General features: G+C 34.2%; 1 protein-coding gene across 5 annotated transcripts in view; it reads right to left on the reverse strand.

The window, feature by feature from the left end:
* The window catches only part of COL11A1 (collagen type XI alpha 1 chain), a 142749-nt gene that overhangs the window by 114652 nt on the left and 13430 nt on the right, over positions 1–14667 (reverse strand). For all 5 annotated transcript variants that reach the window (XM_072042149.1, XM_072042148.1, XM_072042151.1 and 2 more), the window contains exons 2-4: positions 11339–11506; positions 8483–8696; positions 5983–6145 (exon numbers count right to left, since the gene is read on the reverse strand). In XM_072042149.1, the coding sequence (XP_071898250.1) occupies positions 5983–6145; positions 8483–8696; positions 11339–11506 (545 nt within the window). The remainder of the gene's footprint in view (positions 1–5982; positions 6146–8482; positions 8697–11338; positions 11507–14667) is intronic.

A 14667-nucleotide genomic window follows, 5' to 3' on the forward strand; every position in this document is an offset into this window, starting at 1 on the left:
AGGTCATTGGTTCATTGATGAGAACCATCTCTAATATCACCTGCCAGCATTATTAAAAATGTGAAAGTATGAAGTTTTTACAAGGCTGCAAGGGCAATCATGCCTTGTGAATGAATTAGAGCTAAAGCTGGTGTTTATTTTGTGTGTGTGTTTATTTTTCTCCTTCCAGTATTAAAATGTTTATAGTCTATTTCCCTAGCTCTGCAAGAACTGTAGACAGTTCAGTTGTACAGACAGATGTTTGGCACATCTCTTTTACAGGACGCTTAAAAAAAAACAATAACTTCAAGGTGAAAGTGACCTTTATCCAAGGAATATGAGGTAAATATTTCTTGAGAAACTCTGCAGGACCTTTTCACAGGAGTAAACTTCACAAAATGTGGTGGTGATTTTTTTTTTGTTTGTTTTTAAATAATTTCTAAAAACAAGCCTGCTTTTCAGTTACACATCTAGGATACTGCATAACAATGTGACAGGACGAGAGCTTAGAAATCAAGTTGCAGTTTCTTATTATAAAATAATCAGAAAAAAAAATATTTTTCTTCTTCCAACTGAACTGAAAAAAAAAAAAAGAAAAATAACGCAGGAATTAAAATAATGCAGGAATTACTTAAATGTATGATTTACATATCAAAGGCTCAGAAGGAACTCTCAAGATTCATATCCTGGACAAAATAAGAACTTCTTACATGCTTATATGGATAATTAGCTTTTAAATACAACTACCTAAATGGAGATAAGAATAACATGACCAGTGCTATGAACATCAATATCCTTAATTTTTCATATGATGGCTAAAACCTAAGGCTTCCAGGGTAGACTCTTCAGTAAATGACCAGAAACTGTAACCTGTGTATATGTGCCAACTTTCTTTAATTAGTTATGTGACAGTACAACTATAGACTCAAAAGAACAAAAGTCTAGACAGCTTGGATGTTATTACTACAGAACCTAGAAAAACCTGCTGCAGAATTCATTTAATCTTCCTGCAAAGATTTGAGGGATTGAGGAATTCCAGGGGCCCTTACTATAATATTCCATAACCCAGGCCCAATTCACAATATAGCTAGAGAAAGACATTTAGAGCCTGCCAGAATGAAACACTGTAAAAGCAATATATTGTGAATGCAGAATCTTGTACAAGTCAAAGTTTCCATACAAATCAATGTCTTCTTGATTCTTTGAAACCTTATGGTTACAGTAGCATATATTTAGTTTGGTTAAGAAATAGGTTAATGTATTCAATTATAAATTTTAACCTTCAAAACATGGCTGTTCACAGAACAAACTCTATTGAACTCTTGGCCGAGAGATCTTATTACTATGCCTGCATATAAAGCATATGTACGTAACATACACATATATACAGAATACGTGACTGTTGCTTAATGCTGTACAGAAATACTCCCACAAGAGAAATAAGATGAAGTGTGTCTAAAGACCTGAGAAGGACATCCTATTTTCTGGATGAAACACCTGCAAATCTTTTATGTTGTTGCTTATCTTTGAAACCTCATCTATAGCTGTTCTTTAAAACTTAAATGTGTATTACACACAATATCAAATGAGGTGATAACAAATCCAATCTGTAAAATTCCCTGAAGCTGATGCAACAATCAGCTTTCATGTCTTGAAAATTAACTTGAACTTCCCTGACTCTGCTTTTAAAAGTAAGGAAGGAAAACACAGGAAAAAGAAGTATTTACTTTTTTTTTCCCATCCTGCATAAGATTGGTAATAGTATATTAAAAAACAAACAAACAAACAAACAAACAAAACCCACTAAATTACCATTCTTTCAGATTTAAAAAAAAAAAATAAAAAAACCAAATAACCCAAATAATAAGCTTTTGGAAGAAACGTAGCTTTTTTTATTGGGTGCTTCTTAAATGGAAACAGAGTTTGCTTTTTTGTTGTTGTTTATTTATTTTGTTTTGCTTTTGTTTTTCTTTTTCTCCTAACACTGAAAGTTGGCCAGTTCTCTCATGTTGATAGCTAGAAGGATGCTTCCAAATATTTTTGCCTGGAAACTATTGCACTGTTTGTTCCATTTACATTGAACTTTTTTTTTTTTTTTTGTCTGACTGACACTAAACATTTAGTTGGCCAATATCAATTATCAAAGGTGACACATAACCAAGGAATCACTTTGGCTATGTCTACATAAGGTAGTAGTACAGCTCAACAGGATGGTGTAAGACAGAGGATACTGTTAACGCCTCATTCATACCACATGCCTTCAGGGATTTTTATTTTTGGCTACCTTTCCCATTCTACTTTAGTTGTGCAGCAGTTTTGGTCAGCTAGTTAAAACTCTACCGATTCTACTACTGCTGCCATCTACACAGAACATGCACACTGCCAAGTGGCCTTTCTGCTCTTTTGCACTGGGGAATTACCATCCTTAGAAAAGTATGAAGTATGATTACTCATCTAAATGGACTGATAGGTTAAATCATTTTGTTGTCCAAGAATTATCACCACAACTTCAAATGCTCACTCAGGTTATTAAAGGACTCTTACGTTATACATAAGTGTATGATTTTTTTTTTTTTTCCATGAGACCAGATTCAAAATCTACACTCTTTGTTAATAAGGATTACCACAAGGATTTGTTATTGCAAACTGTGTGTGCTTAAAACTTTTATTGGCTTTAAATCAGAGTTACATACATCAGGTTTTGGCTTGTTATTTGTAGCATAGTGCCAATACAATCATTGTATCAGTCTGACACCCAAGGAGTTTTTGAAAGACAGTCTCTCTAGGGAATTATCTGCATAACAACTGTGTTAGTTAGTAACAAAATACCTGTTGTATTGTTCACACCAACAGTGCTAAATGAAGAGTGACAAATCCTTAAAGCTGGCAAGGAATAAAAAGATCCCTGCTTTTTATTGACTATTTAAGCTAAAAACACATTTCAATGGACATAATTCAAAATCATTAAATTATTTTACTGGGTGCCATACACCAATTTTTTTTTTTTTTTTTTTTTTTTTTTTTTTTGGAGGGGGGGATATATTTGTATGCTACAGGTAGGTATTCTTTACATGAGATAATTATGACCCATACTTCCTTGCACTATGCTTTTGAAAACATATGACATTAATTTCAAACAATGTCTAAAAGATTGAAGTATACTCCATCAGCCATATAAAAACAAGCATTTATAAATTAGTACCACTGATAGCAGGAGACCCACTTCAGCAAGCAAGTGCTTAGCAGGGTAAGTGAAGGCCTCATAATTTGGAAATTAGTAATGCTTTCTAGAAACTGAATTATAACTGTCATTTTAAGACACATTCAGTTTACTCTTTGTTTCTCAAGCATTTGTATGCACCTGATGCCAATGTTTGCTTACATTCAGTACCTTTTTTTGTAACATCACATTGATTTCCATATTAACTGAGCATGATGAGCACCAGGGCAACTCATAAGCACTCACAACAGATGCCTCTTAGCTTTAGCACTAGTAGGCTAACTTACCAAGGAATATTAAGTTTGTTTCATATACTAAATTAGAAAACTGGATAGTCATTTATCATGGCCTGTTAGGTCATTATTCAGTTCCTTTTCCCCTTTCAGTGGTGACCTACCTGATCTCTGGACAGCTGGTATGCTTGGGATATTGAGCAAATGTCAATGAATGTGAATACAGCACAACTTTACATAGTACAAATAGAGAAACCACTGTACCCTGACACCAGACAGTTGACTTCATTTTGATACATAAATGTTTGATAAATACAATATGGGTATTATTTTCTGACCTGTAGATTTTAAAAAGTTTGGCTTTGAAGATCAAAGCCTCAGTCTAACATCTTATATAAGAAAATAAAACAACGAAAACCAGTATGACTAAGCTAGGCAGAACAGAAAGAAGTTGTACCCTGTACTGGAGGTTTTTGCTCATGGTATTCTTAACTCTGAGATGAAAAAAAATGAAATAAACCCATTTCCAAAATTTCATGTGCGTAGGATAAGACATGTTGTTCTTTGTTGTTGTTTTCATGTGTTTGTTCATTGCCTGTTGTGGCTTCAAGATACAGCAGGGTTCACAACACAGAACTACCAAGCAGAGCCATGGAACCACCAGACATCATTGTTATCATGAATGTGATGAATGAAGCATTTAAGACAACTAGGAGACTTGAGCAGGAAACAAAATCCAGGGAAGAGCCCTAAGTGTTGGAAACTTTAGCAGCAGTGGCTAAAGGATGAATAAAGTCCTGTTGATAAAACAGGAGGGTTATCTGTGTAGAGTAGAAAAAAAAATGTGATGAGTTCAGAAAGAACTAGGCTGCATTGCAAGAAGTTGGAGGATGCATATAATTAAAACTCTATATGATATAGGAGTTTGTTTAACTTTTGAGGGACATTCCAACAGAACTGTAAGTTGCTGGTTTAAGAGACTTTGGACTAAATCTTAACCTCCAATTGCAAGAACAACCTTACAAGAACGTCACTAGTTTCTCTGGGTAACAAAGCAGAAAAGGGGCACAATTATGTATGTAAGGAAATTAATCATTGAAGGAATCTGGAAATCTACAGTGATGCAAATGGTGGAAATGTTGCTGTTCTCAGTGCTGAATGTCGAGATTCAGCCTGTAAACTGGCATTAGACAGCTGTGCTATTTATGTTGTGAGTCCAAAACCATCTTTCTTCTCAGTGGGTCTCAGATGGAACTGAAGGACTGACTTGTCAAGTCTGTGAAGATTACAATTAAAAATTTCACAGTGGATCACTGGCTTCTTTTTTTTTAATCCTTGCACCTATTTTGATTTTTTTTTTTCCCCAAATACACATATTGTGGCACATGGTCTCTGACCCAAGAAACAAATACAAATGAAAATTTCAAGTAATTATCACAAGTGGAGACCAAAAATGCTTGCTCCACACCAGATCAGGCAGCTGCAGAATTCATCTTCAAAGGGAAAATAATGTTCCTATGATGTGCAAACTGTACTGTTGACTCCAGATAAATTAGGCTGTCAATACCAAATGTGTTTCATACTGTTTGACCCATTAAGACATCCCAGAAATTCTCCTACTCAGAAACATTCATGTTTTGTCACATCCAGGAAAATTCAAGGAAACAATGCCACAGTGTTACACTCACAGTTCTTATTTCTCCCTTGATACGTATACAGCTTCTCAAGCATATACACTCCTTAAAGCCAGGATTGCATCTGTGTTTATAGAACACAGATGTCCTGTATATGAAGTTAACTACTGATCTATATTTTCTTATTGTTCAGTTCTAATTTACCCTTGATAGCTTTGATTGTTGCATAATAATATTATAACAGAAACTTGATACTGTAGGTTTAGAGAAGTTTCATTATTAGCCTGCAAAAATAATCATTGACATAAGAATTCTACCTAAAAAGGCCTCATGATTGGCAGTCACATACTTCCTTAGAGGCATTTTACCCTTCCTATATGTACTTCTTGGCCAGTAAATGATGGAAACATATATGTCCTGATTGCCAAAGTATGTTCCAGTTACTGGAAAGATTAATAAGTGGGATAAACAATATAAGAGATTCACATTACACAGAAAGCTTTCCAGGTCCTTCCACCCCTCTCCCAAATGCTGTTAGAATGCACGAATATCTGTAACTACTTCAGAGAGACAGAACTAAAATAGTATCATCTCATAGTATCATACTACTCAAAACTACTCAACTTTGCCAGATTAAGTCTCCTAAATACCTCAGGTATCTCAATACCAGGCAGAAAGACAATAAAATAAACTCATTCCAGATACAACATGATCTAAAGAACAGAAAAATGCATCATATTTTCCAACAAGACAGACACTTTGTTTAATGCTCTTTCATTTCAGCCTATCCTAACAGGTTCTAAAAAAACAGTTTCTATGTTATATCAACTTTGCCATTCAAAGTTTATTCTAACCTGCATTAACTAATCTGCAAAAATAAATTACTCAATTCCATTTGTTCCATATTGATTTTTACCTCAAAAACTTCTTCGTCCAGAATCCTGGTTCCAAAGACAGTAATGCCATTGGTGTCCACAATGGTTTTGTCACTTCTTTCCAGAGGTTTTGTAGTTTTTTTGTTACAGTCAATGATCATTGTAACACTTTTCTTCTCCACGCTAATGGCTACTCGATGCCACCTAGTAAAACATAATTCTTCTTTAATTTCTGTTTTTAAGAGTAGGCCAAAATGTTTATTGCAGACTGTGCAAAGTCACAGACAACATTTTAAATGTCTCAATTTTTTCCTTCATACATGCACAAATGTACAGTGTTTTGTCCTTTGTACTAAGGAATCTGATCCAGCACCCATTGTACAAATACTATATTAGACGAAATTCATGCTGACCTTCCCCGAAGCTTTACCCAGAGAATGTTAGTAAACTCATGTTAGAGCTGTGTGCACTGTTTACATTTTATTAGATTAGACTGAATGATCTGTCAGCAGATTTTTTTTTTTTAATGAAATTTTGTTTTTCCAAATTACTTAAGAAATTATTCATGCAAGTAAATGTGTTTCACACAGAGTAGATAATTCTTTGCTATTTACATTTTACTATTTGTTCTCGGTGATTGATCACAAAAAAATTACAACATCCTTTTGCCTGTTTGAATGCTTCCCATAGCTATAGAGATTTTTCAAAGATGTACAATAGTTCCAACATAGATGCATTTTCAGATACAGATACTTAGAAATGCTTGCTGATATTCCTGCAACAATAGTTCCATCTACACAAATACTCACCAAAAAAGGGAATGAAGCATTTCAGAGCACTGACAAATTTATTGTAATGGTAATTGTAATTGTAATTTATTTATTTGTAAACAATTTGATAAACTGCACTCTGTCCTTTATGGTACTTCATTATAATGACAGAACATATTAATTAGTGAATCTCTCTGCTACGACAATTTAAATTATCTAAGAGCAAGAACAAGACACTTTCTAATCTAACACGAGCAAAAACTGAAAGCATCTTCAATAGCTCAGGGCAAAAAGTGTAAAAGTATGCCATAGTGGTGACTGGCAAGGAAAAGGGTAGAATAAAACTATTTTAACTGGCTTTTGTTGTCACTAAGTTTTGTCTGAATCAGAGAGACAACTTAGACAAAGAGCGGCTGTATATCAAATGGAACACCTCAAAGCTAATAGAATCTGACTGCTAAAGAGTGTCACTGAGCCAGAACTCTAATTCCATGTTTTCTCTGGAACACGGTTAAACATTATCATTGTAAAAGCAAACTGTCCATGCATCCTCAGGCAGATTACACTGTTTACACTTTTTTTAATATATTTCATTTTGAGATGAAGATTGTTGCCCTAGAATCATAAAAGAGCCAAATCAGTAGAAAATTGTCAGTCCATCTTTTGAAAGCTTGCAGAGGCTGAGAATGTGAAAACATAGCTCATTCCGTAGATATGATTGACTCCAGTTGATTTAGAAGTTGTATAGTCTCACTGAAGGAAATTGTACCAAAAGAAATTGATTTTGATTTTTTAATTTTATCAGACTCTCAATATTTTGGGTGAAATTATGAGAGCCACATTCAGTTTTCATGGTATAATTCCATCCTGTGGCAACACATGGGCTAGAAGACAATTACTTTTTTTATCCTTTATTGAGTTATTTAATTGTTGCCGAATTTACTTGCTCTCTCTTCTCTACCAATTTATTAAACTGAAAGCTTTAATAAAATTTCATTCCATGCATCTCTGAAGATTGTAGCAGCTCTTCTTGAACTGCAGCACAATAAATAAAAAACCTTTGAAAAGACATGTATCTCTTGAAAAGCAACAAAAACGGATGTGAAAAGCACTAGATTGACATTCACAGAGAACAATTGCTTGTCTACAAAGGCAAGTTAGGGGACAAAAAATTAGCAACTGTATTTAAAATGCAATATGTGTTGGAGTTATTCCCTTCAATAAGAATGAAGTATGAATCCTCGCAGCACTTCAAATTAATTATTAATCTTATTCTTTCCCAATATCCTTACATATAGGTATCATGAATGATCTTATTTATCCACTGTTTTGGTTAAGGAAAGGATAAACATACTGTCTTGTCAATTTATCTCCAGTCATTTATTTATCACCTTTAAATGTAGAAGAGTGTCTTTCAAGTTAGACTATTATTTCAGTCTTTTTGAAAACAGAGTTTCTTTTTATCTTGCACTGAATGAGTCTTCATACATTTAGTTTTGGTGGGTTTAACTTCTATAAGTATTTCCTCACTCCTGATTTACAGAAATAGCAAATAAGAAAGGTGGTTTGACTATATCCATAGCTCTATACTCCATTTCAAGCTGGAACTGTGTTCTGCTGCAAAGATCCCCTGATTTTGCACCATAGCAGTCCAGCTAGCTGGAAACTGTTAATTATTTATTGAATTATTTACAACATCTGTTTGTAAAGACAATAATCATCTATACAGTGGTCTGTAACTTCATTTTACATCTTAAAATTTTACACTTACTTGCCATCAGCAATGTTGACTGTTCTGAAAAGAGGATAGTCTTCTGGGGCAGGTTTTCCATTTTGGTCTTCAAAGAGGAAGACAGGGGATCTACCAACTTCAACACCTACTTGCTGAATTCCTTGTTCATTGTAGACAGACAGAAGGAAGGACTGGATACCCTTTTTAGGTTTTACTGTCATTAATATTGAAAAATCTTCTGGAAAATCTCCACCTGTAAACAAAATGACAGATACAGTTACAAATTCAGAAGAGATGAAACTATCCTATGAAGGCTTCAATTTGTCTATAGGTATAGGTAGGATCCTGCATGCAAACTGGTTTTTGGTTTTCTTTTATTTGACAAAATGAACATGTATGAAATTACACTAGGAAAAATTTTGCTTTTTTTTTTTTTTCCTCTTTCTTGCTTTAACTCCCCAAATATATAACTTAAGGGTTCTTAAAAGCATGATTTGTAAAAGTACTGTGAATTTGTGTAGTACTGATTAAATATATAGAATAAACATGCAAGTTTCAATTTCACTTTTTTTTTTTCTATTCAACTTTCTAGCAATTCTAAAAGCGTGCACTATAAAATCGTTCTACAAAACAAGTATACATTTTAGTTTACAGCAAATATTTTCCTAGGCACTTCATCTTCATCTCCCTTGACTGTCACTTGGTTGTTTGTTGTTTTTTTTTTCCCCCTCACAATATATATTTGCATCTTTCTGAAGTGATATTGTGCATAACACTGAAAAAAATACATGACCAGTCTTACATACTTACCATTCTTAATTAATAGGAGCTTTAGGCATAAGCAAAGAACATTTCATTTTCATTTATTCCCTGCTGCTTGCTCTTTGAAGTAGAGATTATATGTAAATCATTGTTTCAACCTTTATAACTAAAAATAAACAAAATTAGAAGTGGATACAGCTTATTTATAGAGGAAGACCTGAGGTCTGAACTCAGTATTATTCTTGTTGAATCTAGTGGTAAATCTGCATTTCATTTGAAGTGAAAGTTTACTAGGCTTAATAACAACAAATGATGTGTAAGATTGAAATTGTAAGTCAGAACATACACTGGATGCACGTAGCCTCAGCTACAATTTGACTTGCAAGAAATAAAAGGATTAGAATCTAATCATAGTGATGGTAACGAATATAACTGCAACTTTGTGTGCATGAGTGGGTAAAATGTTCTTAAACATTTTAATGCAATAATATGAAATACATTTTTGTGATGAATAAAACCATGAAAGACATCATCTTAAAGCTGATTTAGGAATTCCTTCTAATGATGGAAAAAAATACAAGATTATTTCCAAGACAGGTGTTGTGAGAAAAGTCTTTCAAGATTCTGCAGTTTTCAATGAAGACAAGCTCCCAATGGCATTAACTCTTTAGTTACAATATGAAAAAAAAATGCATAAAATATTCATTGCATTTTAAATTACATACTACGCTTCTAAAACTGAAAATCCCTAGTCTTACACTTATTATATTGTCTGCTGCAATGTTATTTTAAATACTTTTTATGATCTTTATAACTTTTTTGTAGAAGGTTGTTGAACACTGTAGTAACGATGACCACTTTAGTGCTTGTTTTGAGATTTTCTTTTGAAAGGATAAAAGCTCAGTAAACAGGGAGAATTTCATTGACTCTGATGAGCTTTCAGTCAAGTTTTTAATGATGATGAAGCAAAACTGCTGGCTTTACAGATTAAATTAAACTGTATGTTATGCCTTTTAAATGACAGAGTAAAGAGTAAAGAGATGACAGCAAAATGAGGAAAAGAAAGAGAAGATAACTGTGAACAAAGGCCAAAAAATTATTTGAAAAGCACTGAATACTTGCCCTGTCTGCACTGTTAATCTGAAAGATCTATTGAAAATGCTTACAGTGGGTGACATGCATCTACTCTGAGCCTGTGCTCCTTGATCAGATAATACCTTATGAAAAAAACAGCTTCCTCAGATAGGTGACTGATGATGAGTTGTGTACCTTGGTTCAGTACTTGCTGTTATCACTACAATGGCATAATATTTCCAAATTTCTTACACATACATTATGCAATAAGTAAGTTTCCTCCATACACTGTTGATTGAAAAAGTCAAAAAATGAATGACTTTCTAACAGAAATGTGTATAAATGTTTACATATTGTAACATATATATAGCTCTCGGACACTTAGTGTCCGAGAGCTATTAAAAAAGCAAACGTTTCAGGATTTTTTTATACTCTTATAATTATTTTCCTCTACAGTTTGGGTCAAATGACAAGAGTGACAGCAAAATAATGGAATAAATCTTTCTTTAACATCCAGTTAATCTTTCCCAAAATGCGATTATTTCATTTTAGAGAAATTTGAGAGAAGATGGAATCACATTACTTGATATCCTCAACTAGCCTTGTTTAGTCCCCCAAATACCCAGAAACTCTTAGGTAATTCTTAACAGATGGTAGTTCTGGGAACAATTTTGCAATGGCCAACCACAACTCATTTCTAGCACTATACCATTGGTCCAGAAAGTACTGCTTTTAAATGGACTACTGAAACTGAAGGAAACATGCCAAAGCCACCAAATAAACTTTCTTTCAGATAGAATCATGAAATAACAGGTAATATGACTTACAGACTAGTTCTGGCATTGGTGCAGAATTTGATGAAGAGCTTTATGATTGAAACCAATAAAATGGCTTTATCCAGTGGATTAAGAGAACATCCCGTCATTCGTATGCAGGCCCACTTTTAGGGATAACAGAGTTGCTTTGTGGTACTGATGACAGACTACATGCTGTGCTTTAGATACTGTAGCACAGGCAGTAAGATAATTCACCAAAGTAATAGCTTTCTGACAATCTTACCTGGGTACAGCTGCTTTGTTGGGGCACTGAGCTGTGCAGTTTTTGAAACTCTGTAGGCAACATCTGATCCTTTTGAATCCCTTCTGTTTGTGCAAAATCCTGTTGTTCTTGATACTCCTTCTGGCATATTGTGAAATTCTAATGCTTTCAGTACATCAACTGGTTCAGCTGACAAAGAAAAAAAAAAAGAATTACTCATCTTGCATCTTCTCACATTTCTACAATATGCAGAGTCTAAGAAGAAAATGAATTTCATTGCAAAAGTGTATGTGTAACCATAAAAGTAGTTGCATAGTTGCATCTTGGTTTGATTTATTGCAGGCTACTACTAAACCAGAATATTGTTTTAGCACGATTACTCATTTCTAAATATGTAAGAATTCTTCTCATCTAATGTAAATGCTATGGTCAGATTTTTGAATGCTCTTTGAAAATCACAGTTGCCCAAATGGAAGGAAACTTGGTGACTGGATCTTACAACACATTCTTTTACCGAGTGACTTACAAAAAGTGTAATTGATTTAAAAAGTTAGCACAAAAGTTTCAGAAGCATTCAGCTACTAGCAATCTGCTATCAGAAACTACTATTGCTAACATTAGAATATATTCTGATTACATATGACTCCTTTCTCAACAGGAAGCGATAAGGAAGAAACTAACCGCTTTTCTCTTCCAGTTAGAGAAAGAAAAAGTTACCTTATTTGCCTGCAAGAAGTGAATGGACTGAATCATAGACTGGTCCAGGTTTGGGGAATTACTTCCCTTCCACCTTCAGTAGCACCAGAAAAGGGATGTAGTTAGAAGAATCAGAGTTTATTTGACAAGCAGATATGCAGAGGGAAGGTTTTTAATGTCTAAAGAAAGTACGTTAGTGGGATCGCTGATTTCTTCTAGTATTCTAATATAATCGAGCCACTCATCAGATCTCTACTTAGGAATTTAGTAAAAGAAAGACCTGTGCTACCTAGCTAGCCCTTAAAGAGACATGATAGTTTTTGTTTATCTTCAAACTTCTATTTTACTAACACAGTGAAGTAGAGTGTGTTACTCAGAGTCACCTTGTGCTCTGAGCAGCCTTTCATGCCATCCTACAATTCTTTGTGATGAACAAACCTGATTCGATAAAAGTACAAAATGTAAGTAGTAGTTACTAAACATTCCAACACAAATAAATTGGATAGCCTGTATTATTTTAGCTCATAAAAGTGAGTAAACATGGAACTGTGGAAAATTCAAGTTGGAAGGGACCTCATGACATCATCTAGTCCAACTTTCTATTCAAAGCAGGACTAGGACTTTTCTGCAGCTTTCATGTTGGCAAACTCATAATGACTCTATTTGGAAAGAAAGTCTTACACGACTTTTGCTTTTAAAGCTGAGTAATATATCAGAAATCTGACCTTTCTTCATATCTATGAAATGCACTGTTGCAATTAACTATAGCTAATTTATTCTCTGCTATTTTTAACTTTGTAGGTCAGCAAATACCAACTTAAGGCCCAAAATTGGTTGTGAATATTCAACTATTTTCATGATTATTTGCAGACAACAAATAAAAGAGTATGAAAACATAGGCAAAGTGATAGTCTGATTATAGATACATCAGTATCTATTTCTTGACAACTTGTACAGTTCTAGCCAGTGTTGATGTGTTGGCTTTTTCCTCACTGTAGCATCTCTGAAATCATTGTACTATGTGCTGTATCAATAACAAGTAAGAACAAATTTAAGTTTAATTAGCTCAACCTATTTTTCGCCTGGTATTGCCAAATATGATGAAGTCCACTTTGTAGTTAAACCTAACTGAATAACACTAAAAGTGTATTCTTTAAATACAAAATCTGAGGTTTTATTAATCTGCCTAGAATGACATAACTAGACATAACTTCTTCTGTTTTAAAATATAATAATATAATCACAAATAATGCTTATGAGCTTTTTTTTTTAAAATAATTCAACAGCTTGTTTCCATTTTTCATCAGATCATGCTATCAAATACAAATGAGGTTTATTACAAGCTAATACATTTTGAAAGAATGATATAGTATACACCTGCATTAACTCAGTTACTTAAGATCCATATATCCTACAAATTCAGTATGTTCACACATTCCCAAAAGTAAAGTTTCAGGAGCATGCAAATTCAGAAGCACTAGCCTTACCCCTCTGTTAAGTACTGTCTGAAAAATTGTGAAGAATATAACGTATTCTCTACAAGTATACTACACAATTCTGAAGTTCCTACCATGCTGAAGAAATTGCCACATGGTTTTCTGGTAACTGTGGCTATTTTTGCAGTACCTATAATAATTTAAACCAGTAAAGTAATGTAGAACCAGTCACGGGAAATATCAGTAAAAATTCCAAGTCGCTGTATAAGTCAACCACTGGTACATTCCTTTTTTCCTTTGCTCTTTCTGTAATTTGTACCAGATTCTCTTTCTTCATTATTTTTTTAGAATAATGGCTGTTCCTTGCCTGGCTGACTGGAAGGGTATTCACCCTTGAACAAGACTATTCATTACTCTGCACTAGTCTGCTGCTAAAAAGTCTTCCAGTCAAGAAACAGAATAATAATAGAAGAGAGCAATCTTCAAACCACAAATTCCAAATAACAAAAATGAACATTTGTTAAGAGTCTGTAGGTGACATTTATTTCCACAAACCACGAATCAAGAATTATGAATAGCAGAAGCACGAGTCAGTTCACCGTCATTTCTAAATAGAATAGACAAGGCATATAAAGTTAAACAAAAAAGATAATCAGTCTGTCTCCAATAATAACCTATACAACAGGATTTCTGAGTTTATGCTCCTTCCTCCTAAGTGTTTTTGCATCATTCTTCTGTGTGCTATTATCTATCCTTGGCTTGAGGCTCATCAGATTAGGGTGCAACCAGCCCCATATTTCAGGTGGGAGGCTGCAGGCCAAGCTGCCACAATTTTGGGCTTCTTCAGATGCATCCTCTTTCCTAGGTGAAATTTTGATGGTGAATTTCATTTTTTTTTCTGCATTTTCTGAAATTATGGCAACCTAGCTGGTACAGCCCTGACCAGGTTGGCATGACATTAGTCTCAAGATTCATAACAAGCCCACTGTGCATGTTCAGATCATCTGCACAGTGCTTCTACAGAATACACCAGACACAGCTACTCTTAATATGCCCCAAAGCTCACACACATGTAGGAATCCAGTCAGAATAAAGAGGTCTTGAAAAACACCAGAGCTTAGATCCTACTGTTCAGAGGCAATCTATCTGAAGTGTAAAGGAGGATGAGAAACCTTCACACAGCCAACAACTGGCCTGTTTAGAAGACCAGTGTAAAGA

This window comes from Anas platyrhynchos, chromosome 8 (genome assembly GCF_047663525.1).
Source record: "Anas platyrhynchos isolate ZD024472 breed Pekin duck chromosome 8, IASCAAS_PekinDuck_T2T, whole genome shotgun sequence".
NCBI classification, from domain to species: Eukaryota; Metazoa; Chordata; class Aves; order Anseriformes; family Anatidae; genus Anas; species Anas platyrhynchos.